Source organism: Carcharhinus amblyrhynchos, chromosome 18 (assembly GCF_965287045.1).
Source record: "Carcharhinus amblyrhynchos chromosome 18, sCarAmb.v2.hapA, whole genome shotgun sequence".
NCBI lineage: Eukaryota > Metazoa > Chordata > Chondrichthyes > Carcharhiniformes > Carcharhinidae > Carcharhinus > Carcharhinus amblyrhynchos.
The window spans coordinates 54,600,288-54,627,981 of NC_137341.1; the positions used below are offsets into that span (position 1 = coordinate 54,600,288).

The 27,694-nt window shown below is 44.3% G+C and overlaps 1 protein-coding gene across 3 annotated transcripts in view; it reads left to right on the top strand.

Annotated features, from left to right (window-relative positions):
- LOC145355136 (uncharacterized) overlaps nucleotides 1-27,694 on the top strand; it is a 38,490-nt gene that overhangs the window by 4,158 nt on the left and 6,638 nt on the right. Inside the window, exons 2-4 of one of the 3 annotated variants that reach the window (XR_013888925.1) lie at nucleotides 6,488-6,738; nucleotides 15,875-16,015; nucleotides 20,335-20,534. Coding sequence is in view for 2 of the 3 variants with exons in the window: in XM_080207044.1 (XP_080063170.1) it covers nucleotides 6,488-6,738; nucleotides 15,875-16,015; nucleotides 20,330-20,534 (597 nt within the window). In the remaining variant the exon portion in view is untranslated. Of the gene's footprint in view, nucleotides 1-6,487; nucleotides 6,739-15,874; nucleotides 16,016-20,329; nucleotides 20,535-27,694 lie in introns of all 3 variants that reach the window. The other 2 variants (XM_080207044.1, XM_080207046.1) reach the window with 2 other exon arrangements.

A 27,694-nucleotide genomic window follows, 5' to 3' on the forward strand; every position in this document is an offset into this window, starting at 1 on the left:
AAATTAAAAGTTGCCCTGAAATGCCAGATGTGATTCCTCAATGACATAAGATGACCACATTTGTCACAGGAAGAGAGATGACAATTATCTCCCTCAGGTGTAAGTGTTCCATTTTTAATCTCAGTCATTCCAGGTAAGGCAGAGAATGAATGAACTGAGCCTCTGTAAAACTGGTTTGTACAATGGAATCTAAAATTAAACACATCACATTAATTCATGAGAGTAAAATAGTTAAAGGTGGGATCTAAGTATAGTGGAAAAGTATTGATAAATTGAAGAAATAGAACAGGAAGTGACCTTAGGGAGCAAAAAGAGATGGGACGTTATGTTTAACAGTTATATACTGAGACTAGCCAAATGATGCACTGCAGGGCTGAACAAATCTGGCTTGAATCAGTTTTTAGACAAAGACTTTACAATGTACCTTATTAGCAAAAGTAGCTGGACTGTGGTGAAGATGTAAATGAGGAATCCATTGCATCTTCATGGGGTTGAGAGGTACCTCCGATGAAGATCAACCTAAAATAATTACCCCTTTGGTTCCAGATGAATTTACTACTTATGAGCATAACAGTCATATTTGTTTGCTGGTAATCACTTATATGTTCAACAAATTTTGAAAGTTAATTCGTTTCTTAGTTTGGTTGGAAGTTCTATTTGGGGTTAGTCCAGCATTCCCTTGCACCTGACACACTTGTCTGTCACGGTGGTAGAGATGGTGCATTTTGAGAGCTGGTGTCAAAGTAGCCAGCAGTCACGTCGAGTTGCTCCTGTCCATCCCACTGCAGTCGCAAGGGACCTGTGAATGTTTAGATTGTGTACAAAATTCCAGCCATGCGACCACTTTGTTCTGGATGGCACATTGATCCAGTCTCATCCATTCAAATGGGCAACATTCCATCACACTCCAGACCTGTGCTTTGTAGGTTGGAGAAGCTTTAGGGAGTCTGAAGGTGAATCAGGTTCTGTAGAATATCCAGTCAGTGGTCTGCTATAGTAGCCACAGTGCTAATCTAATTCCAGTTGAGTTTCTGGTCAATGGTGACCCCCATGATGTTGATAGTGGGAAACTTGCAAATGTTGAATGTCAAGGTGAGGTGGTCAACTCACCTGTTCTAATGGCCATTGCTTGGTACTAGAATGGCATAAATATTACTCGACAATTATCACACCAAGACTGGATGTTGTCCAGGTGCTATTGCTTGCTAGGTATTTGGTTATCTGAGGAATTGCAATGGAACGGAATACTGTGCAGTCACCAGTGAACAATCTCCACTTCTGACCTTATGATGGAGGGAAGGTCATTGTTGAAGCAGCTGAAGAAAGCTGAGCCTAATATATGCTCTGAGGAATTCTTATAGTGAGTCCAGGAGCTGGAATGATTCACTTCTTTAAACCAAATGCTAAAGGGACAGTGTGCTAATCTGCAGAGCTTTCTAATGTTGCAATAAAACATTTTCAGATTACAATCAGAATTAGTTTAGATTAAACAAATAATGAAAACACCAAGTGATAACCAGTAAACCGAAAGATTCAATATCACAAGTGTCAGCATATTAAGTTGAGATTACAGGGTGATTTCATGACCTAAAAGTTTATTTATTAGTCACAAGTAAGGCTTACATTTACACTGCAATGAAGTTACTGTGAAATTCCCCTAGTCACCACACTCTGGAGCCTGTTCGGGTCAATGCACCTAACCAGCACAACTTTCAGACTGTGGGAGGAAACTGGAGTACCCAGAGGAAACCCACGCAGACACGGGAAGAACGTGCAGACTCCACACAGAGAGTGACCCAAGCCAGGAATCAAACCCAGGTCCCTGCACAGTGAGGCATCAGCACTAGCCACTGTACCACCATGCTGCACCTGAGTGGCAACACATCTCTGTACACTGCAGGCAGATAACCTTGAATTCTCCTAACATTAATAAAAATTTCCTGGGAAGGGCTCCTGTGACTGTTACTTCTAATTGTGAGTGTCTCACCACAGAGTCACTCATTATATTCTTAGGATCACGTATGAATCTTATTAAAAGAAGCTCTGCTTACAGCATGCAGTTTGTCTTGATAAATGTGGAACAATTAACAAAACAATGCCTTTGTTTTATTCAGAGAGGATTTGTGATTTGTCCACGCATACTGGTGACACGCTGATTACTTTTCAGTGAGCCTACCAATTTTAAACTCTTTGGCAGCTGCTCTGCACTGACATTAAACTCATCAGCTTTCCACTCGCATTACAGACATTTAACAGGTGCTTGTCTGTGAGTTTCAACACCAAGTACTCTCCAACTTGACAGCAGAGTGTTGTGATAATACAGGATCTGGGATGTGGTAATATTATTCTCAATAACAGTTTGTAGAGCAGATCCACGCCAAGAATTATGAATGACTTTCATGATATATAGACCTCTCCATCAGTGTGAAAATGGACGAAGAGTCTGCAAATCAGGGGACCTGTCCCTGAACGTGGCACCTACCATTTCACAGGGGCAGGAACGAGCCCAGATCACAATTTGCACTTGTACGTTTCACAGATGTGGCTACCTGATTAAATCACCAGCTGCCTCTTTTGCCTAATTTTGGTGACCAATTTGTATGAGAAAAAATGTGCATAGGTTACACCTGAAATTTTGTTGAATCCTTTGGAGAGGTGGGATACCCCTTTGGAAAGGTAGGGTGCCCCTTTGAATATGGTCCCAGGACAGATGTGGGGGAGTCAGATGCCCTTAGGGGGAGGTCTGTGGCCCTTGGATTGATAAAAGTAGGTACGAATGTGCACCAAATGTGCATGAACTCATTAACTGTCAAGCGCATTGGAACTGTCAGTGTCAAAATGAACTGTCAGGGTATGTAAAACTCCTGCCTTTTAGATCATTGAAAAAAATCAGCTGGAGTGTTTTGAAAAAAAATCATTGTTTGTTATTTTACATGACATCGGGTGGCATGGGTAGTACATATATTAGCACTACTACCGCACAGCACCAAGGACCCAGGTTCAGTACTGACATTGGGTAAGTGTCTGTGTGGAGTTTGCATGTTCTCCCTGTGTCTGTGTGGGTTTCCTCCCACTGCTCTGTTTTGCTCTAGTCTATGTTAGATGGATTACCCGTGGTAACTGTGTGGAGTTATGGGGATAGCATCTCTCTGTTGGAGAGTTTGTATAGACTCGATGGTCCAAATAGCCTCCTTTTGCATTGTAGAGATTTTACGATTCTAAATACCCTGTCTGTTGACATATACCGGAGTGTTTCCATTACTGGATTAGTGCCAATTTCACAACCTTCTATTATCACAGTAGGATATCTTCAATTTCCTAAAATTTAGGAGCAGGAGTAGACCATTCAGCCCATTGAGTCTACTCTATCCTTCAGTATGATCATGGTTTATCATCCACTTCAATGCCTTGTTCCTGCACCATCCCCATATCCCTTTATACCATTGAAATCTGTCAGTCTCTGCTTTAAACATACTCAGCTGGGCAGTTTTCATCCCATGTTCGCTGTCAAGACAGAACAGCGATGCAAGTGAAAAGTGCGGAGAGAATCAGGAAAGGCCTCAGTCTTATGTAAACAGACAGAGTGAAACAGCAAGCACTGATTTTAACTGCAGGCTGCTTTTTTATTTAAAGGACAGAGATTTAACTGCTTTAACAACTTGCCAGTTCTTTTCATTGCTTGACAGTTCCATGAGTTTATCCATTTTTTCTGCTCGTTCATGTCTAGTGTAAACAACCGCAAAAGATAATTGACCTTACCAAAAGAACTCTGGCAGCTTTAGAACCTCCAATGAAAGTCTAAAGACCACAAGCCATGTTTTGGATATTTCAGTTATGAAAATTGGATCTGTTTGTCACCAGCTGCATTTTCAAATGTGTAGTTGCCTGTATGAGCCATAGATGTGCAAATTACAATACACCCTGTTTCCCTCCTGTTCCCCCCACTAGTGAAAATGGGTGGGTGGGGAGGTGCCGTGATTGGGTGGTCAGGGGAGACTTGTGGAATTGAGTCTCTGGCATAATTTTGGCGAATTAAGACCTTTCCTGGCCCATTGAAAAGTCAGACAGCTGCAACAAGATACCATTTTCTGGAAAAGACAATTTGGACAGCAACTTACTGATTTGCACCTTAGCTGCACATATCTGGTTGCTGTCTCATTTACTGATATGATGCACAAAGCATTCTACTGCAAGTGCACTTGGCATACCTCTTCAAGATCACATTGCTTACGTGCTGTAAATCCTGAGGTCAATTAGGGAATCTCTGTTTGAGAGTTGAGAGCTGTTTGTAAATTTGTAATGTAGAGATGTTGGCATTGGACTGCGGTAAACACAGTAAGAAGTCTCACAACACCAGGTTAGAGTCTAACCTATCAAGTAAACTGGTTGTAAATTTGTAGCCCAGCAGGAGTCAGCACCGAATGACGGTCCTCTCTGAGACGCCAATGCCTGGGAAATATGGCAGACATATATTGAATTTGAGAATTACAGGTTGATGTTATAATTGAGCGATATTTTTAAAAATCTTTTATTGCATGAGTTGAAGGGTTAAAAACGAAGGCCAGCCACGCATACAGAATTCCTAGAGCTGTTTGAGCTCCATGTTAGTGCTTAAGATATTAAATAAGCTAATTAAATTCCAAACTTGTAATTCTACCATCATAAACAAATAACAAAGAACAACACAGCCCGGGAGCAGGCCCTTCGGCCCAACGAGCCCGCGCTGCCATTTTAACAATGTGCTTTTCCTCTTCCACCCTTGACCTATGTTTATGCTAATGGCACCCACATTGGAAACCAGATTAAGGGGAGAATAATTTAGGAACAATTTGTTACACCAGTCAGCCTAAGAGCACATCTGTGGGGTGTAGGAGGAAACCGGAGCACCTGGAGGAAACCCACACCACCACAGGGAGAATGTGCAAACTCCCACAGACACTGGCCCAAATCCATGTAACTGCACAGCAAACAGTGATAGTCACTGAGCTGTCGTGGTGCCCATCTGGTGGTCCAGTTTAAGCGTACACAAACGATGTGAAGTACTAGGCTACTCTTGAAACATCCAAAAGCAGCTCACGCACGACCCACCGTGTGTATGCCCCTCGTTAGACAACAAGGTGGACCGACGCACCTGTGGAGTAAAAGAGAAAAACATCAACACATGTAACAGTTGATTTCCAGGAACGTCCTGAGGCTCTGATCCTTAAAACAGTGTCCTATAACCCTCCATCCCTATTTCACTCATGTGTCTATCTAAGTACACCTTAAACAAGTCCAGCGTGCCTGCCTCCACCACCTTACTTGGCAGAGCATTCCATACCCCCACAACCCTCTGTGTGAAAAACCTCCCTCTAGCATCCAAATTATACCTTGCCCCCCTCACCCTAAGCCCGTGGCCCCTCGTGATATTTGTCTCCAATCTAGGAAAAAGCCTGCCACTGTTTATCTATACCCTTCTATTAGATTCCCCCCTCAATCTCCGTCTTTCTAAGGAAAACAACCCCAATTTACCCAATCTTTCCTCATAACCCAGTCCTTCCATACCAGGCAGCATCCTGGTAAACTCCTCTGCACTCTCTCCAGGGTCTCCACGTCCTTCCAGTAGTAAGGTGACCAGAACTGGACGCAGTACTCCAAATGCGGTCTTACCAACGTTCTATACAACTGCAGTATTAGACGCCAGCTCTTGTACTCTATACCCCTTCCTATAAAGGCTAGCATACCATAAGCTTTCTTCGCAACCTTCTCCACCTGTGTTGCCACCTTCAAAGACTTGTGCACTTGCACTCCCAGGTCCCTCTGCATTTCTATACTCTTAATAGGTCTACTCTTTATCATGTAGCTCCCCTCTACATTATTCCTTCCAAAATGCCTCATCTCGCATTTATCAGGATTAAATTCCATCTGCCATTTATCTGCCCAATATACCAGCCTATCTATATCCTGCTGTGTTGCCTGACACTCCTCCTCACTATCCGCCAATCCTGCCATCTTTGTGTCATCTACAAACTTACTGATCACACCACGTGTGCCCTCTTCCAAGTCATTTATATATATTACGAATAGAAGAGGTCCCAGTACTGAGCCCTGCAGCACACCACTGGTGACAGACCTCCAGCTAGAAAAGGACCCTTCCACTACTACTCTCTGTCTTCTGTTACCAAGCCAGTTCTCAATCTATCTAGATACCTGTCCTTGTATCCCATGAGCCTTAACCTTTTCAACCAACCTACCATGAGGGACTTTGTCAAACGCCTTACTGAAATCCACATAGACGACATCAACGGCTCGTCCTTCGTCAACCATTTTGAGCAATTTATAACACTCAGGGTAAATAATGCAATGCAAATAAGATTCTATTAACAAAACTGCTCTTTAAAAACTGTATATTGCACAGTTTGAACATTTTGACACTAAAATATTATTTCAGCATGGAGTTCTTGTAAAGTCTATTCAAATTAAATTTGCTTTTTATCTATTATTACAGTTTTATCTTGCAACATGCCGAATCAAGAATGCACACAGATATTAATTGGCCTTGGGAAAGGTTGCAGCACCTACACCATTCTCACTGATCAGGCCAAGGATATGACAGTGCTCAGAGACCAACCTTATAGAATAAACATTGCAAAGGAAGCAGAACCTGTGAGCCATCTTGGTGCCAGACCTATGCATAGAAGTACACTGATACTGGAGAAAAGACCTACTGTAACAGACTATACAAGCTCCTATAAGCAAGTAAGCTCCCTGATAGGCATTTTATGAATTTACAGAAATAAATGTTAGTTGCCAATAATAACTGTAGCATTTAATGTGCTTGGTCAGAACACATTTTAATTTCAGTTCAAATTGGTTTTTTCAACTTTTTTTTCCCTTCTATTTTCTCTCCATCACCCATAGTGTCAACACTGTGAACAATATTTTTAATGAAGTATGTTGTTGAATCCATGGGATTGTAACATTGATCATTCCTACACCAATCTCTGTCCATTAATGAGCATCTGAAACATGCTCACTATTTAAATTTTACTCTTCATTGTTCCTTCAGCCACACATGAAGGAAGGATGTGCTTGTGTAGGATTCTCATCTTTCTCGCACTCACACTATCATTAATTGAATGGGGGACTAGAATTTACCAATTTATAGATTCGTGAGAACCAACACCAACCATGTTTTTTTCTAATGTTGGTGCCACTTTGATACATCATGATGTAATTATCCTTTACATCACCTCATTCTGAGTTAAATGATGGTCAATTTCATTTCCTCCACCACAGAACGTGGGCTGCAATAATGTTTTTACTCCTGTTTGGATTGTTTGACTGCAAACACTGTACCTCAAAAACTGGATAAAAGCAAATTACTGCGGATGCCGGAATCTGAAACCAAAAGAGAAAATGCTGGAAAATCTCAGCAGGCCTGGCAGCATCTGTAAAGTGAAAAAGAGCTGATGCTTCATAACATAAGAACATAAGAAATAGGAGCAGGAGTAGGCCATCTAGCCCCTCGAGCCTGCCCCGCCATTCAATAAGATCATGGCTGATCTGAAGTGGATCAGTTCCACTTTCCCGCTTTCTCCCCATAACCCTTAATTCCCTTGTCTATCAGAAACCTATCTACCCGTGACTTAAATATATTCAGCGAGGTAGCCTCCACCACTTCAACGGACAGAGAATTCCAGAGATTCACCACCCTTTGAGTGAAGAAGTTCTTCCTCAACTCTGATCTAAAGTGCCCCCCCCCCGACCCCCCTTATCTTGAGGCTGTGCCCTCTAGTTCTGCTGTCCTTTCTAAGCGGGAAGAATCTCTCTACCTCTACCCTATCCATCCTCTTCATTATCTTATATGTCTATAAGATTCCCCCCTCAGCCCTCTAAACTCCAATGAATCCAGACGACCCTTTGTCAAAGTTAAAAGGCGTAGAAAGTAGGAGATATTTATACTGCAGGGGGAGGAAATGAAAGATGAGTCATAGCCACAAAAACAAGGGGAAAGGCTGCTAATGGCAGCTCATAGAGAGAATAAAGGGTGTGAATGGCCAAACGGCAGAGAAATCAGAGGGTAAACTGACAGATGAAGATGTGGAGGGAAGGGGGAGATGGGTGGGAGAGAGATAAAATTGAGAAAAAAAGGAAGCAAAGGCAGATAAAAGGTAAAACAGGATAAAATGGGGGAAATTGTGGGGGGGGGGAGGTGAAAGAGAAATAAAGAAAGACAATAAAGAAATGAAAGGCAGAGAACAGTTAAAAATTAAGTAAAATGAACACCGGGTTCAACGTGGGATAGAGCTAATTATCTGAAGTTGTTGAATTCGGTGTTGAGACCGGAAGGCTGTAATGTGCCCAGCAGGAAGATGAGATGCTGTTCCTCCGGTTTGCATTGAGCTTCACTGGAACATTGCAGCAGTCCAAGTACAGATGTGGGCATGGGAGCAGGATTGTGTGTTAAAATGGCAAGCAACCGTAAGGTCAGGGTCCTGATTGCGCACAATTCTGAGACTGCACATTCTCCCCATATCTGCATAGGTTTCCCCTGGGTGCTCCGGTTTCTTTCCACAGTCTGAAAGACGTGCTGGTTAGGTGCATTGGCCATGCTAAATTCTCCTTCAGTGTACCTGAACAGGCACCGGAGTGTGACGACTAGGGGATTCGCGCAGTAACTTCATTGTTTGTTAAAAATTTTAATCCAGTGCTTTTTGTTCCTCTGACCTGTGGATGCTTGGCATGGTTCTTGGTTACTGGTATGCATGACCCATCTTCCTGTGACAGACTGTCTGTACTCTGGCACTCGCTTGAAGCAGATCTATTAGTACTAAACAGGTTACGTAATAGGCATGTTCCTTTAGAGCACGGTGTGTTCCAATCTCAGGGCGAGAGTCTAACACATGACAGACTGATGTCAGTGATACATCCATCAGCTATGTCATATGTTAGCATATCCATTCCTTTAACCCTTACACCACATTTATGACTGACTTATATAGGGTAAGGGGCCAGATTTTCCCTTTCATTGGAGGCTGTAAACAAGGGAGCAAGGTGAAAAATCTGGTGGAGGCTTCACAGTTCAATGGCAGCATCATTTCTGGCTGATTTTTTGAAAGATGACTGCTCTCTCATCTTGTGTTAAAGGCACAATGAAGCTATACTTCCACCTCGATTGCACTCACATCCACACAAAGAACATAATAAGAACATAAGAAATAGGAGCAGGAGTAGGCCATCTAGCCCTTCGAGCCTGCCCTGCCATTCAATAAGATCATGGCTGATCTGAAGTGGATCCGTTCCACTTTCCCGCTTTCTCCCCATAACCCTTAATTCCTTTGCCTACCAAAAACCTATCTACCCGTGTCTTAAATATATTTAGCGAGGTAGCCTCCACCACTTCAACGGGCAGAGAATTCCAGAGATTCACCACCCTTTGAGTGAAGAAGTTCCTCCTCAACTCCGTTCTAAACTTCCCCCCCCACTTATCTTGAGGCTGTGCCCTCTAGTCCTGTTGTCCTTTCTGAGCGGGAAGAATCTCTCTACCTCTACCCTATCCATCCCCTTCATTATCTTATATGTCTCTATAAGATCCCCCCTCATCCTTCTAAACTCCAACGAGTACAGACCCAGTCCATTTAGTCTCTGTTCATAGTCCAACCCCCTCATCTCCGGTATCAGCCTAGTGAACCTCCTCTGCAGTCCCTCCAAGGCCAAAATATCCTTGCGCAAGTGCGGCAACCAAAACTGCACACAGTACTCCAGCTGCGGCCTCACCAGTGCCCTGTACAGTTGCAGCAAGACCTCCCTGCTTTTATATTCTATCCCCCTCGCTATAAAGGCCAGCATCCCATTTGCCTTCTTGATCACCTGCTGCACCTGCAGACTGAGTTTTTGCGACTCATGCACAATGACCCCCAGGTCCCTCTGCACCGTAGCATGCTGCAGCTTTTCAACTTTTAAATAGTAATCCCTCCTACTATTATTCCTGCCAAAGTGGATAACCTCACACTTGCTAACATTGTACTCCATCTGCCAGCCTTTCAGGTTGTTTGGCATCAGGGAAAAGGATGTGCTGAGCAGGTAAACTCCAATCGCCTTATTGCTATCAGCCGTTCTACCAATTGTTGGGAGATAGACTGTCCCCTCGCTTCACTTATTTCACAACAGGTTTTTCATGGGCAATTCCTTACTCTTTTTGGATGAAGTGCAGGCTAGTGGGGTTGCACAGTAGCAGAATGGCACCCAACCGGTTGGCATAATGGTTAGCACTGCTGCTTCACAGCACCAGGGACCCAGGTTTGATTCCCGGCTTGGGTCGCTGTCTGTATGGAGTCTGCACATTTTCCCCATGTCTGCGTGGGTTTCCCCCGGGTGCTCCAGTTTCCTTCCACAGTCCAAAAGATGTGCTGGTTAGGTGCATTGGCCATACTAAATTCTCCCTCAGTGTACCCAAACAGCGTCAGAGTGTGGCGACTCAGGGAATTTCATAGTAACTTCATTGCAATGTTAATGTAAGCCTACTTGTGACACTAATAAATAAACCTAAAAATTAAACTTACCCATACTAACAGATCCAAGTATACAGAGACACTTGTACTACCTGAAAATACCTGGGCAGATTTACCTTTAGAAAGAAAGTTGTCACAATGTTATGCCACCTGCTGCAGCCCATATCCACTGTATAAATTATTCTTCTGGTGGAAATTAGGGTCACCAACTGTCCATAATTCTTGTGCCACAGGTTAATTTCAGGCTGGTTTTGGAATATCTGTGATGTAAATCTATGCACTGATTCATGAAACAAGCCAGTGATATGTTGTTAACTTCGAGAACTATCAACAGAAAGGATAGTAGGACTAGGGGGCACAGCCTCAAGATAAAGGGGGGGCGGTTTAGAACGGAGTTGAGGAGGAACTTCTTCACTCAAAGGGTGGTGAATCTCTGGAATTTTCTGCCTGTTGAAGTGGTGGAGGCTGCCTCGCTGAATATTTTTAAGACGCGGGTTGATGGGTTTTTGATAAGAGAGGGGATTAAGGGTTATGGGGAGAGGGCGGGAATGTGGAACTGAGCCACGACAGATCAGCCATGATCTTATTGAATGACGGGGCAGGCTCGAAGGGCTAGTTGGCCTACTCCTGCTCCTATTTCTTATGTTCTTATATTCTTATGTTCTTTACCATGGATAACCAGCACCAATGTTACCTTTTTACCCAGTAGCAGGATTCCACAGACACAAGGAGTCAGGGATGATACCCACAAGACCATGTACAGTAATGAGAATGAATAGTTGGCACCTTCCTGGATTGTCCTGGTGTCACCTGGAATTACAGATTAATCTTTGGGACAGTCCTGTGAGAAACCAAGGGGAATATCATTGAGGCATTTTCCCTTTCCAGTTTGCTCCAGTTGTCCCCACAACAAATAGCAGAGGCACAGCACTCCCATGATGCCATGCAGTCCTCGTTGCTCTAATCAATAAAAACTGTGACGTAGAGTAGTTTTGAAAGTGCCAATGATTGTGGGTGTCGTACTCATTGATGTTAACAGTTGTGTTTGGCAGTCACTGCTGAGTCTGTGCGTCCAAGCTAATGAGAGGCAGGAGGCCAAGTGATGAAACCTGCCATAATCACCAAGTAACTCTAATAGCATTGTGTTCACGGGAAGCTTGTCTGTCACAGCAATCCACAATCCTGCAACTAAATGGCCACTTCCTTGGAAGCTGCTGTGGTGTCTTTATTTTAATGAACTCTGCTGTTTGGCAAGGCAAATCTCCCTACTGCTGCTGCAAATGAGGACGAGAACTTGGCGCTCAGCCAAATGGTGTCAAGTTTCTTGAGTGTTGTTGGAGCTGCACTCATCCAGGCAAGAGAAGAATACTCTATCACACTCCTGACTTAGTGTCTTGTAGAATGTGGACAGGCTTTAGAGAGTCAGGAGGTGAATTACTTGCCACAGGATTCCTAGCATTTGACCTGCTCTTGCATACACAGTATTTATCATGCTGGTGCAGTTCCATTTCTGGACAATAGTAACCCCCCAGAATGTTGATGGTGGGTGATTCAGTGATGGTAATGCTATTGAACGTCAAGGGGAGATGGTTAAACTCTTGCTTGTTGGAAATGGTCATTGCCTGGCGCTTGTGTAGTGCAAATGTTACTTGCCACTTGTCAGCTCAAGCTCTACATACTAATTCCTTCACATTAATAAGTATTGTGGGCAGCACAGTGGTTAGCACTGCTGTCTCTCAGTGCCAGGAATCCGGGTTCGATTCCCAACTTGGGTCACTGTCTATGTGGAGTTTGCACATTCTCCCTGTGTCTGTGTGAGTTTCCTGCAGGTGCTCCAGTTTCCTCCCACAGTCCAAAAGATGTGCTGGTTAGTAGCATTGACCATGTTAAATTCTCCATCAGAGTACCTGAACAGGCGTTGTGTGGCAACTAGGGGATTTTCACAGTAACTTCATTGCAGCATTAACGTAAGCCTATTTGTGCCACTATTAAAAAAACTACACTTCAAGCTAGGGCAATTGGCAAACAAAAATCGGACCCTTCTTCTGTAAGTGGAATCCAAAAAGTCTAGCTTCAAGAAGCATAGCAAGTGATTTTTCCTATCTCTACACCTGATGTGTAGTGTAGAGATTGGTTTCAGTAATATTGTACAAGTGGCAGAATTTGTGCTGCTGAATATACTCATCCACAAGTAATGAATCAAGCTGGATAGCAGAATACTCCTGTTCCACCAGCAGTGCAAGGTAGAACAGCTTAGATGATATATTGCTGTATATTGGGCACAAGACCTCCGCATACAGTTTACCGTTCCTCCTATGCCTGTCCTCTGATCAAATGGGAGCAGAATCTTTACATTTATACATTTGAATTCCTGTATTATTACTGTTAGATGGTTTGCACTGCTGGTTAGATGTTGTTCTTGATTAGCTGTGCTGTTTTTGCTTTTTTTCTGTTTGTTTCTCAGTTTCTCAATCTCCTGATCTGATTCTCTGTTTGTTTATCCTGTTTGTTATTTTGAACAGAATGTCTTGACAGATGGTTAGGCTGAGCACTGGGAACGTATTTTGAGTTTGCCCTTCCTCTTTGCTGTTGTCAATCACACCACTTGGCCCATGATCATTGCTGCATACATATCCATGAGCTGTAATTCTCTTCCCACATCTGCATCCCTCATTACCCTTTCTTTCCCCTTCTTTCCTTCCCAGTGCCTTGTCTCTCATCACAATCACTACACTCTCTCCTGGCCTTTACCCCCCTGTCCCTTTTCACTTGTCCCCAGCCTCTCCCAAGGGTTGTTTATCTCAGCCAATTTGGTTAGAATCATAGAATCATACACCGCAGAAGAGGTCCTTTGGCCCATTGAGTCCACACCAACACATTAGAAAAACCCGAACGCCTAATTAATCCCATCAGCCATCACTTGGCCCATAGCTCTGATGTGTCAAGTGCTCAGTCAGATACTTTTTAAAGGATGTGAGGCATCCTGTCTCCATCACCCTCCCAGGCAGCGCATTCCAGACCATCACCACTCTCTGCATGAAAAAGGTTTTTCCTTACATCCCCCCTAAACCTCCTGCTCCTCACCTTGAACCTATGCCCCCTTGTGACTGACCGTTCAACCAAGGGGAACGGCTGATTCCCATCCACCCTGTCCATACCCCTCATAATCTTGTACACCTCAACCAGGTTGCCCTTCAGACTTCTCTGCTCCAATGAAAATAACCCAAGCCTATCCAATCTCTCTTTATAACTTAAATGTTCCATCCCAGGCAGCATCCTGGTGAATCTCCTCTGCACCCCCTCCAGTGAAATCACATTCTTCCTATAATGTGGCAACCAAAACTGCACACAGTGCTCCAGCTGTGACCTCACACAGTACTCTGACCGTGGCTGTACACATTAAATTAACTGTGGCTGTACACATTAAATTAACTGTGGCTGTACACATTACCCTAACTGTGGCTGTACACATTACCCTAACTGTGGCTGTACACATTACCCTAACTGTGGCTGTACACATTACCCTAACTGTGGCTGTACGCAGCACCCTAACTGTGGCTGTACACATTACCCTAACTGTGGCTGTACACATTACCCTAACTGTGGCTGTACACATTACCCTAACCGTGGCTGTACGCAGCACCCTAACCGTGGCTGTACGCAGCACCCTAACCGTGGCTGTACGCAGCACCCTAACCGTGGCTGTACGCAGCACCCTAACCGTGGCTGTACGCAGCACTCTAACCATGGCTGTATGCAGTACTCCAACCGTGGCTGTACACAGTACTCTAACCGTGGCTGTAGGCAGTACTCTAACCGTGGCTGTACGCAGTACTCTAACCATGGCTGTACGCAGTACTCCAACCGTGGCTGTATACAGTACTCTAACCGTGGCCTCACGCAGTACTCTAACCGTGGCTGTATACATTACTCTAACCGTGGCTGTACACAGTACTCTAACCGTGGCCTCACACAGTACTCTAACCGTGGCTTCACACAGTACTCTAACCGTGGCCTCACACAGTACTCTAACCGTGGCCTCACACAGTACTCTAACCGTGGCCTCACACAGTACTCTAACCGTGGCCTCACACAGTACTCTAACCGTGGCCTCACACAGTACTCTAACCGTGGCCTCACACAGTACTCTAACCGTGGCCTCACACAGTACTCTAACCGTGGCCTCACACAGTACTCTAACCGTGGCCTCACACAGTACTCTAACCGTGGCTGTACACAGTACTGTAACCGTGGCCTCGCGCAGTACTGTAACCGTGGCCTCGCGCAGTACTGTAACCGTGGCCTCGCGCAGTACTGTAACCGTGGCCTCACGCAGTACTGTAACCGTGGCCTCACGCACTACTGTAACCGTGGCTGTACACATTACTCTAACCGTGGCCTCACGCAGTACTCTAACCGTGGCTGTACACAGTACTGTAACCGTGGCTGTACACATTACTCTAACCGTGGCCTCACACAGTACTCTAACCGTGGCCTCACACAGTACTCTAACCGTGGCCTCACACAGTACTCTAACCGTGGCCTCACACAGTACTCTAACCGTGGCCTCACACAGTACTCTAACCGTGGCCTCACACAGTACTCTAACCGTGGCCTCACACAGTACTCTAACCGTGGCCTCACACAGTACTCTAACCGTGGCTGTACACAGTACTGTAACCGTGGCCTCGCGCAGTACTGTAACCGTGGCCTCGCGCAGTACTGTAACCGTGGCCTCGCGCAGTACTGTAACCGTGGCCTCACACAGTACTCTAACCGTGGCCTCACACAGTACTCTAACCGTGGCTGTACACAGTACTGTAACCGTGGCCTTGCGCAGTACTGTAACCGTGGCCTTGCGCAGTACTGTAACCGTGGCCTCGCGCAGTACTGTAACCATGGCCTCACGCACTACTGTAACCATGGCCTCGCGCAGTACTGTAACCATGGCCTCGCGCACTACTGTAACCGTGGCTGTACACATTACTCTAACCGTGGCTGTACACAGTGCTCTAACAGTGGCCTCACGCAGTACTCTAACCGTGGCTGTACACAGTACTGTAACCGTGACCTCACGCAGTACTCTAACCGTGGCTGTACACAGTACTGTAACCGTGGCCTCACACAGTAACCGTGGCCTCACACAGTACTGTAACTGTGACCTCACATAGTACTCTAACCGTGGCTGTACACAGGACTCTAACTGTGGCCTTGTGGTTTCCCCTGTGCTCTCTGAGCTGGCTGATTTACCTCCTCTGCACAAGTTAAATAAAGAATCCTGAACTGGGAAATATGTTTTAATATTTTAAAAACTGATAAAGCCATTCAATGTTCTTTTAAACTGTTTACCATATAGTTACATACTTCACTTCTTTCACTAGTTTTATACTAGTCGGAGGATTCAACCTATAATCAAATATTCTGGGTATCCTGATGAGATAAAACATCTTGGTATGAATACAGAGGAAAAGGAACATCTAACCACACACAGAGAAACCTTTTATCTAAAGGAAGTTGTGCCAGTAAGTTCGAGAATTGTTTAATACATAGACGGTTGTGTTTATATTTTTGTATGTTTCACCTTTTGAACACATTGGGTTCTGCTCTATGTTTTACATTTTAATTAGATTTGTATTTCAGTTACATTTAAAAATAAATGTCAGTTTCTGTATAAGTTCTGTTTTATTAAATATGTATTTTTCTGATTCATATCAGTGGAATTATGAATAAAAATGGTATAAAGTCTAACTCACATAAATGTGCCAATCAATTGTAAACTTTCTTGTTAATTTAAAGATAGAGCAGTGCTTTGTAAAATTAATTTAAAGGACATTATATATCCGTTCCCTGGTGTACACTTCCTCTCTGGATAAGTTGACTTTGTTTCAAATGCTTGTTGTTTCTCTGCCAGCCTATTATTATATTTTACTATTTGTACATTTGTTATTTGCTTATGTAAACTTGTCACACAGTAATTACACAATCTGGCGAGTTAGTAACTCTTTGCTCACTCTGTGAACATCTTCAGGAAATCTCTCATTAGGGGAATTTTCCCATCTGGCTCGCCATGGGAATCATAGCAAGCAGCGCGGGGGGAACCATGCAAAGGTCCCTTAACCTCGGGCAGAATTTTTGTGTTTTGTCACGAGCGTACGTGGTGTGATCAGCAAGTTTGCAGATGACACAAAGATGGCAGGATTGGCGGATAGTGAGGAGGAGTGTCAGGTGACACAGTACGATGTAGATAGGCTGGTATATTGGGCAGATAAATGGCAGATGGAATTTAATCCTGATAAATGCGAGGTGATGCATTTTGGAAGGAATAGTGTAGAGGGGAGCTGCATGATAAAGGGTAGACCTATTAAGAGTATAGAAATGCAGAGGGACCCGGGAGTGCAAGTGCACAAGTCTCTGAAGGTGGCAACACAGGTGGAGAAGGTTGCGAAGAAAGCTTATGGTATGCTAGCCTTTATAGGAAGGGGTATAGAGTACAAGAGCTGGCGTCTAATGCTACAGTTGTACAGAACATTGGTTAGACCACATTCGGAGTACTGCGTCCAGTTCTGGTCACCTTACTACCGGAAGGATGTGGAGACCCTGGAGAGAGCGCAGAGGAGGTTTACCAGGATGCTGCCTGGTATGGAAGGACTGGGTTATGAGGAAAGATTGGAAACTGGGGGTCTTTTCCTTAGAAAGTTGGAGATTAAGGGGGGATCTGATAGAGGTGTATAAAATAGTGAAGGGTATAGATAGAGTAAACAGTGGCAGGCTTTTTCCTAGATTGGAGACGAATATCACAAGGGGCCACGGGCTTAAGGTGAGGGGGGCAAGGTATAATTTGGATGTTAGAGGGAGGTTTTTCACACAGAGGGTTGTGGGGGTATGGAATGCACTGCCAAGTAAGGTGGTGGAGGCAGGCACGCTGGACTTATTTATGGTTTACTTAGGTAGACACGTGAGCGAAACAGGGATGGAGGGTTATAGGAGACTGTTTTAAATAAGGATCAGAGCCTCAGGACGTTCCTGGAAATCTAATGTTACATGTGTTGGTGTTTTTCTCTTTTACTCCACAAGTGCGTTGGTCTAACTTGTTGTCTAACGAGGGACATACACAGGGTGGGTCGTGCGTGGGCTGCTCTTAGATGTTTCAAGAGTGGCCTAGTACTTCGCATCGTTAGTGTGTGCTTAAAACTGGACCAGATGCTGGGGACCGCAACAGATCAGTGACTATCACTGTTTGCTGTGCAGACACATGGATTTGGGTCGGTGTCTGTGGGAGTTTGCGCATTCTCCCCGTGCTTGTGTGGGTTTTCTCCGGGTGCTCCGGTTTCCTCCCACACCCCAAAGATGTGCTTTTAGGCTGATTGGAGGTAATAAATTGTCCCTAAATTAGTTTTCCCTCAATGTGGAATGCCATAAGCATAGATGAGGGTCTTGGGTTGAGGGGGGACTGGTAATGTTAAAATGGCGGCGCGGGCTCGTTGGGCTGAAGGGCCTGTTTCTCGGGCTGTTTTTGTTCTTTGTGTAAGAACTAGGAGCAGGAGTCAGCCATCTGGCCCCTCGAGCCTGCTCCGTATTCAATAAGATCATGGATAATCTTTTTGTGGACTCAGCTCTACTTATCCATACACTCACCATAACCCTTAATTCCTTTACTGTTCAAAAATTTATCCTTATCTTAGAAACATTCAATGAGGTAGCCTCAACTGCTTCACTGGGCAGGGAATTCCACAGATTCACAACCCTTTGTGTGAAGAGGTTCCTCCTCTACTCAGTCCTAAATCTGCTCCCCCTTGTTTTGAGGCCATGCCCCCTAGTTCTAGTTTTACCCGCCAGTGGAAAGAACTTCCCTGCTTCTATCTTATCTATTCCCTTTATAATCTTATATGTCTCTATAAGATCTCCCCTCATTCTTCTGAATTCCAATGAGTATAGCCCCAGTCTACTCAGTCTCTCCTCATAAGCCAACCCTCTCAACTCTGGAATCAACCCAGTGAATCTCCTCTGCACCCCCTCCAGTGCCAGTGTATCCTTTCTCAAGTAAGGAGACCAAAACTGTACACAGTATTCCAGATGTGGCCTCACCAGCACCTTATACAGCTGCAACATAACCTTGCAGTTTTTAACCCCATCCCTCTAGCAATGAAGGACAAAATTCCATTTGCCTTCTTAATTACCTGCTGTACCTGCAAACCAACTCCTTGAGATTCCTGCACAAGGACACCCAGGTCCCTCTGCACAGCAGCATGCTGCAATTTTTTACCATTTAAATAATTGTCGATTTTGCTGTTACTACAACCAAAATGGATGACCTCACGTTTACCAACATTGTACTCCATCTGCCAGACCCTCGCCCACTCACTTAGACTGTCCATATTGCTTTGCAGACTTTCAGCGTCCTCTGCACACGTTGCTCTGCCACTCACCTTAGCGAATTTTGACACATGACACTTGGTCCCCAACTCCAAATCATCTATGTAAATCATAAACTGCTAATCCCTGTTAATCCCTCTAACCTACACATCCTGGGGCACTAAGGGGCAATTTAGCATGGCCAATCAACCTAATCTGCACATCTTTGGACACTCCTGTTCCTTTCCGTGTGCCATGCAGTGTATTTACTTCCTGGTAACAAAGCTGTAAGGAATTGTAATCCGTGCGTCCCAATTACTCTCAGCCAATCCAGGAAATGAATAAGCAAAACTTCAAATGGTATTTATCTCTTGTTAACATTTTGATTTAGTTTGGAAACACCAGGATTATTCAGCAAGATGGGTATCCTCTCTTTCTTTCCATTAAGAGATTTGAAACCTAGTGGAATGCAAACTTGGGATCATAATCATAGAATTTGTGATGCTGATTAAATTAAACCGGGGGAAAAAAGAATCACAGAAAAGATTGTGAGGGTATTTTACCACAAGAGGTACAAAACCGAATAAGGGGTTTTAAAAATAAGTGACATACTGGGGAACGAAGGTTATTAAAATATTTTTTTAAATGGTTGAAGGGATTAAATGGACTTGATTGACCAAATTACCCATTCCTTTAATGGGATGTGGGTGTTGCGGGCTGGGCCACTATTTCCTGCCCATCCCTAATTGCCCTTGAGCCACCTTCTTGAACCACTGCAGTCTATGAGGTGTAGGTATACCCACTGTGCTGTTAGGGAAGGAATTCCATGATTTTGACCCGGCGACAGTGAAGGAACGGTGATACATTTCCAAATCAGGATGGTGAGTGACTTAGAGGGGAACTTGCAGGTGGTGGTGTTCCCAGATATCTGCTGCTGTTTTTCTAGATCGGGGTCTCCAAACTACGGCCTGTGGGCTACATCCGGCCTGCAGCGGGCTGCATCCGGATCAGAGTTCGGAGACCGCTGTTCTAGATGGAAGTGGTTGTTGATTTGGAAGGTGCTGTTGAAGGAGTCTTGGTGAGTTCCTGCAGTTGTTATGAGGGTCAGCTAGAAGGAAGTACAATAAAGCTCATGGTGACAGACAGGTTTTGTAGTACAGCAGTCCAGGCAGGATTTTAAAATCAGATTCATGTATTTACAGGCTCTCTCTGGGGAGAATATTGAATTTTTAATTTGTTTTTATTCTACAAGGAACAGTACAGCACAGGAACAGGACCTTCAGCCCTCCAAGTCTGTACCGAGAGCCTCCAATTTTAAAAGACTGAATCCAGTAGAACTATTTGCTTTTATTGGTTAAAACCAATATCAGGCTTAATTTCAAATATATCACTGAATGATTTCTTTTAAGATTTATTTTTCTAATTTATGTATCTTCAAAGCACAACTTTTAAACAATTATAAAACTTTCTTTTCTTTCTAAAAGCGCAGCATTCAGAACGAAACAGTCGCTGAAAATCGAACGAGAGGAACACAGGGCCTAGCAATGAAAGAAATAACCAACCCTCCAAGTTGCAGTCAGAGTTACTCCACTTCTTATTCCTCGATGCTTGATATCCAATACCAGCTTCCACCTTGTGCCAACATTCCTGAATTTCATCCAAAAAGGCACACTCACAACATCATTACTGGTATGTATATGCTACCTCTGACTTGTGCCTTTAATCATAGAAACCCTTCAGTGCAGAAACAGGCCATTTGACCCACTGAGTCTACAGTGACCACAATCCCACCCAGGCCCTATCCCCATATCCCTACATATTTACCCACTAATCCCTCTAACCTCCGCATCTCAGGACACTAAGGGGCAATTTTAGCACGGCCAATCAATCTAACCCGCACGTTTTTGGACTGTGGGAGGAAACTGGAGCACCCGGAGGAAACCCATGCAGACACGAGGAGAACGTGCAAACTCCACACAGACAGTGACCCAAGCCGGGAATCGAACCCAAGTCCCTGGAGCTGTGAAGCAGCAGTGCTAACCACTGTGCTACAGTGAAGCCCCTTTAATCTTTAAGACAAGTTTAATAACTGCATAGAAAAATAACATATCCAATTAAATATTAGCCTAACAATGACCTTTTGAGCTATAAGTAGATTTAGAGGGTAAGTTTGGTGCTGCAAAGGTATTTGAGATGCTTGGTTTAGATACTTTTGAGGAAAAACTAGTTTGGGCACTTTGAGGGGAAAGGAACAGAAGGAAATGTTGATGGAGTAAAATGAAGTCTGGTGCGAGGAGGCTCATGTGGAGTATTCCCCCCAACCCCCAGGGAGCGGTCCTCTGTAACCATTCCAGTGTATATTTTATTACTATTGGCACCCCCAAAGAGTAAGCTGCAGGGTCCACTAGATCTCTGAGCACTCAGTGTCACTCTATAACAAAAAAAACCAAAGAACTTCTATTGATATACTCGGGGAGATCTTGTGGCATCTGGCAAATAATCTACTTGGGAGGTGTGGTCACTCTCACTGCACGCACCTCAGCCAACCAAATCCAAGCTTCAAGGACAATGTGACAAACTTTTCTACGAATGGACATTTTTTTTAAAAGGCGGGTGGGGGGGAGGAGAAGTGGTGGGCAATGTACCAGCTGCACACTCCATATTTTGTACATTGTAAATCACTGGGTGTTGTTAATTCTGCTTAATGTCAGATGCTGTCAGTAGTTTATACTTCAGTGACTGTTCTCTTACATTGTTACATCTCAGTACTTCCAGTTGTCCCAACTTAAATGGGGCAGATGTAGACAAGGTGATCATGTGAATGTTGCGATGATGTGGGTACAAAGAACAAAAACAGCCCGGGAAACGGGCCCTTCGACCCAACGAGCCCACGCCGCCCAACACCACCAGTCCCCCCCTCCACCTATGACCCTTGTCTAATGTTTTATGGCCATCCACATTGAGGGAAACTAATTTAGGGACAAATTATTACTGCCAATCAGCCTAACAGCACATCTTTGGGGTGTGGGAGGGAACCGGAGCACCCGGAGAAAACCCACGCAAGCACGGGGAGAATGCGCAAACTCCCACAGACACCGGCCCAAATCCATGTGTCTGCACAGCAATCAGCGATAGTCACTGAGCTGTCGTCTTGCCCAGTATCTGGTCCAGTTTAGGCACACACTAACGACATGAAGCACTAGGCCAATCTCGAACAACCAAGAGCAGCCCAAGTACGACCCATCGCGTGTATGCCCCTCGTTGGACATGAGGTGGACTGACTCAAAACCTGTGAATGAAAAAGAGAAATAAAACATTGTTATCATACCATATCCATTTACCTTACCAGGGACGCCCCAATGCTAATGACCCTTATTTAAAACAATCTCCTATATCCACCCATCTCCCACCCACTCAAGTGCCTGTCTAAGTTACTCTTAAAGGACTCTAGCATGTTTGCCTCCACCACATTACTTGGCAGAGCATCCCATACCCCCACTACCCTCTGTGTGAAAAACCTCCCTCTAATATCTGTGTTATACCTCTCCCCCCTCACTTTAAGTCCATGGCCCCTTGTCCTATGTGTCTCTATCATAGGAAATAGCTTACCTCTGTTTACTCTATCTATACCATTCATAATCTTATATACCTCTATTAGATCCCCCCTCAGTTGCCGTCTTTCAAGGGAAAAGAGCCCCAGTTTATTCAATCTTTCCTCATACCCCAGTCCTTCCATACCAGGCAACATCCTGGTAAACCTCCTCTGCACTCTCTCCAGAGTCTCCACGTCTTCTGGTAGTAAGGCGACCAGAACTGGACGCAGTACTCTAAATGCGACCTAACCAACGTTCTGTACAACTTCAACATTAGACTCCAGCTCTTATATTCTATACCCCTTCCTATAAAGGCTAACATACCATAGGCTTTCTTCACCACACTCTCCACTTGCACTGCCACCTTCAAAGACTTGTGCACTTGCACCCCCAGGTCTCGCTGCGATTCTATACTCCTTACGGGCTTACCCTTTATCATATAACTCCCCCCTACATTATTCCGGCCAAAATGCGTCACCTCACATTAATCCGGATTAAACTCCATTTGCCATGTATCTGCCCAATATACCAGCCTATCAATATCCCGCTGTATTGCCAGACACTGCTCCTCACTGCCCGCCAATCCAGCCATCTTGGTGTCATCAGCAAATTTGCTGATCACACCACCTACTCCCTCTTCCAAATCATTTATATACACTACAAAGAGAAGAGGTCCCAGTACTGAGCCCTGCGGCACACCACTAGTGACAGACCTCCAGCTAGAAAAGGACCCCTCCACTACTACTCTCTGACTCCTCTTTGCAAGCCAGTTCTCTACCCATCTAGATACCTGGCCACGTATCCCATGAACTTTAATCTTCTCTACCAACCTACCATGAGGGACTTTGTCAAAAACCTTACTGAAATCCATATAGACGACATCAACGGCTCGTCCTTTGTTGACCATTTTTGTCACCTCCTCAAAGAATTCTGCCAGATTCGTAAGGCAAGACTTCCCCTTTACAAAGCCATGCTGCGTATCCTTAATCAGATCGCAACGCTCCAAGTAAATCCTCTCCATCAACTTGCCTACCACTGACGTTAAACTCACTGGCCTATAGTTACCCGGGCTGTCCCTCCTACCCTTTTTTAAACAATGGTACCACGTTCGCTATCCTCCAGTCCTCTGGGACCTCACCTGTGTCCAAAGGAGAGACAAAGATTTGCGTCAGAGGCCCAGCAATCTCATCCCTCGCCTCCCTAAGCAGCCTAGGATAAATGCCATCGGGCCCCGGAGATTTATCGGTTTTAATGCTACCTAAAAGCCCTAACACTTCTTCCCTCGTAATCGATAGATCTTTCAATTGGTCTACCGCTCCCTCGATGACCGTACCAGACATCAAGCCCCTCTCCTTCGTGAATACTGACGCAAAGTATTCATTCAGGATCTCCCCCATTCCCTCTGCCTCTAAGCATAATTCCCCTCGTCTGTTCCTGAGGGGACCGATTTTACCCCTAGCCACCCTTTTGCTCTTAAGATAGGAGTAAAACGCCTTTGGATTCTCCTTAATCCTACCTGCCAAAGCCACCTCATGCCCCCTCTTTGCTCTCCTAACTCCCCTTTTGAGGGTACAAAAGGGGTGGCATATTGGGAGCATCGGAGTTCTCTTGGAGCATGGGCAAACACAGCGTCTAAGAGTTGCTCAGTTACTGTTAATAAACTGTCAGTGTCTGTCCTGCCAGTTATTGGAACTCAAAATACTACAGGTCCCATGTTTAACTGGAGTGTCTCACATTGCTGCATTTCAGTCTTCCAGGAAACTATCTTTTATGGTTTATTGACTGGAGGAAACATTGTACAGGCTTCACTGCTCTCACAGCTGACTACAATCTCTCCTGGTTAGACCTGTGTGATTGGTGAGCCAGTGCTCAGCAATAGAGGCCATGCTTGGAGTAAGCATTTACGAGAGTCAAATGACAGGGCACATGGCAAAACTGTACAAGGTAGGACAGAGCAGCACCTAATATTACTGGGAACAGTTGTGGAATATTAACTGACCTTGACACAGACACAGGAAGACACTTCACGGATACTCAGGAATCTGGCACTCCTGTAAATTCTTTTTTATTCATTTTACGGGACATTGCTATCGCTGGTGATGGGTGTCCCTGGCTGGGCCAGCATTTATTGCCCATCCCTAATTGCCCTCCATTTCAGAAGACATTTGAGAGTCAACCACATTGCTGTGGGCCTAGATTCACATGTAGGCCAGACTGGGTAACAGTGGCAGATTTCCTTCCCTAAAGGATATTAGTGAATCAGATGGGGTTTTATGACAAATGATAATCATTTCATAGTCATTATTGGATTTCTAATTCTAAATCTTTATTGAATTCAAATTTCACCATCTGCTCTGGCAGGATTTGAACCAGGGTCCCCAGATCTTGTTTGAGCCTCTGGCTTACTAGTCCACTAACAATGCCACTGCGCCACTGCCTCCCCATTTGGGTAAATACAAAGACTGAACACTGGGTTGGTTTAAAAAGTGCATTGGAGCATAGGCAATTAAAGCAGGAGTAGATCTTTCGGTCCCTTGAGTCTGCTCCGCCATTTATCTAGGTCATGGCTGATTTCTACCTCAGCACCATTTTCTTGCACCATCCACATAGCGCTTAATATCTTTAATATCTAGAAATCCAACAACCTCTTGAAGATAGTCAGTGACTGAACTGTGATAACCCTCTGGGACACAGAATTCACAAGACTCACCATTCTCTGAATGAGGAAATTTCTCCTCATCTCAATCCTAAATGGCCTTACTCTGACCCTGTTTCTGGATTCCCAGCAGAGGAAACATCTTTCCTACATCTACCTTGTTGAACTCTGTAAGAATTTTGTATACTTCAATGAAGTTGAAACTCATTTTTTCAAATTTCGGTCTGTACAGGCCTAGTTGACCCAATCTCTCCTCACACAGCAACCCTGCCATCCCAGGAGTCAGTCTGTGCTCCCTCTAAAAGAGACCAAATACTCCAGGTGTGTGGCCTCACCAAGGATTGATACAATTGCAGCAAGACTTACATTTCTGTACTCAAATCCTCTTGCAATAAAGACCAACGTGTCATTTGCCTTCCTTATTGCTTACTGCACTGAAGTGTTGGCCTTCAGTGATTTATGAAGAAGGAATTGTGAAATGTACAGACCCTGAAATTGTACTCCAATTCTCCTAATTTAAAATCAAGTCTAAGATGAAGCCATTTCCCTCTGGGTTTTGCAATCCATATCCAAGATGGCACCAGAGCGAGGTGACTTCTTGTGAGCTGTGCCCAGCAGACCTTCTAATTCTATCTTTTACTCTCATTCTATGCTTCTAAAACTTCAATCTCCTATTGAAGTTACAGTGGGAGACCAGGAGAAGCTCTGTGGAATTTCAAGCTGTACTCTCATCAAGGGGATGTGTTTGTTGCAAGAAACACAGGCACATGAACAAATTACTTCCATTTATTTAATTTCTGTTAGCAGGAAATGTAAGTTAATGAAAAATGAAGGTAGTTGTGGTACAGACAGAGTGAATTTCACTCCCATACGGTGTACCTATCGGGTCAAATTCTCCCACCTCCCCCATGGTTGGGACTATCCAGTCCCGCTGCAGTGAATGGGGATTTAGTTGAGCACAAATTCTCTGTTCTCGCTGGCAGTGGCCCCAGGGTGTGAATGGCTGGAGAATCCCAGCCACAATGAGGAGTGCCAATGCATTGGGCAGTTCAGCAAGGTTTGTTAGAGTTTGCTGCATGCTCTATATCACCAGGAGAGTGTGACCTCTGGATATGATCATCTATGCAAGACAAAGGATCCCCTAATGTATCTGGATTCTTGACAAATTTGCGTTGTTTATTAAGAATCATAAAATTTTACAAAGTTAATGATTAAAAATAGCAATAGATATCCAGTGAGACTCACTCTGACAGTTGCTGTTTCAAGCTCCTGGGGGCCACCATCTTCTCTTCACTTGCTGTGTTCTGTTGACCAGAAGACTGTCATCTTCTAGGTGTGTTAATGATGTCGGCTTTCCCCAGCAATACCATGCTATATTTGGATATAGTTTGTCCTGGCAAATATGATTGGATCAATGTGAAGTAATTGGTAGTTTGTGCACCTTCTGTGCCCCGATGTGGTACAGATGTTTCCTGTTTCTCCACAGGTTCTAAGATTCACACCTCTGTGAATAGCTGAACTTGTGCAATTCTGCTGCTTCATGTTCATCTTATCCTTTATAAGCTGATTCTGGGCTCGATCTCTTTCATTGTTATGGAGGTTTAATGAGAGTATAACCTTCCTTTCACAATGAAGCAGGCATTAACTCAAATCAACCTCGATATATTAGTGCACATAATAAATTATTTAATTCTATTAGTTTAACCGTTCTACCTCATGCATTAAATATGTTCTAGTCTGTAGCCCCTGCAAGGGATCATAACAAGTTGCTATGTGGATCCCTTCCAACTGTACCAGTTCCCCCTTCCAGTGTGGAGTCCAGCCTCGACACTACATTTTATTTAGAATAATGTTACAGAATGATTATTATAGACAAACCATAAAAAGTACTAAACCCTACAGCCCTTGCTCCTTGCAAAGGTGATTCAGTAGGACTGATTCTGGGATAGCAGGATTGTCAAAGGAGGAGAGGTTGGGCTGACTGGGTCTGTATTCACTGGAATTCAGAAGAATGAGAGGGTATCTCATTGAAATGTATAAAATTCTGACATGGATGCACAGACCTGATGCAGGTTTCCCCTGACTTGGGGCATCTAGAACAAGGGTTCACAGGATAATGGGGTAGGCCATTTAGAATTATGAGGAGGAACTTCTTCACTCAGAGATTGGTGAACCTGTGGAATTCTCTACCATAGAAGGTTGTAGAGGGCAAGTCACTGAATGTGTTAAAGAAGGAGATAAATTTCTACACCAGAATTCTACTGACATGTCCACCATGGGAATCAGAGTGGGTGGGGGGCAGACAATGGGAAGGTCCATGGACCTCGAGAAGGGTTTTGCAGTCTCAGGTCAAGCGAGGTTGTAAAATCCTGCCCCATGCACTAAAGGTGTTAAAGGGTATGTGGATAGTGTGGGAGCTTGGTGTACAGAGGAAGGATCAGCCATGATAATATTGCATGGCAGAGCAGGCTCAAAGGGCCAAATGGCCTATTTTCTGTATTTCTATCAATCTCTTATGGGTTTTTTTAATCCTGATTTGCCATTGGTTGTAACTGGATCTCCTGTTTCTGCCTCTGTCCCTGTAATCACGCAGCAAATTC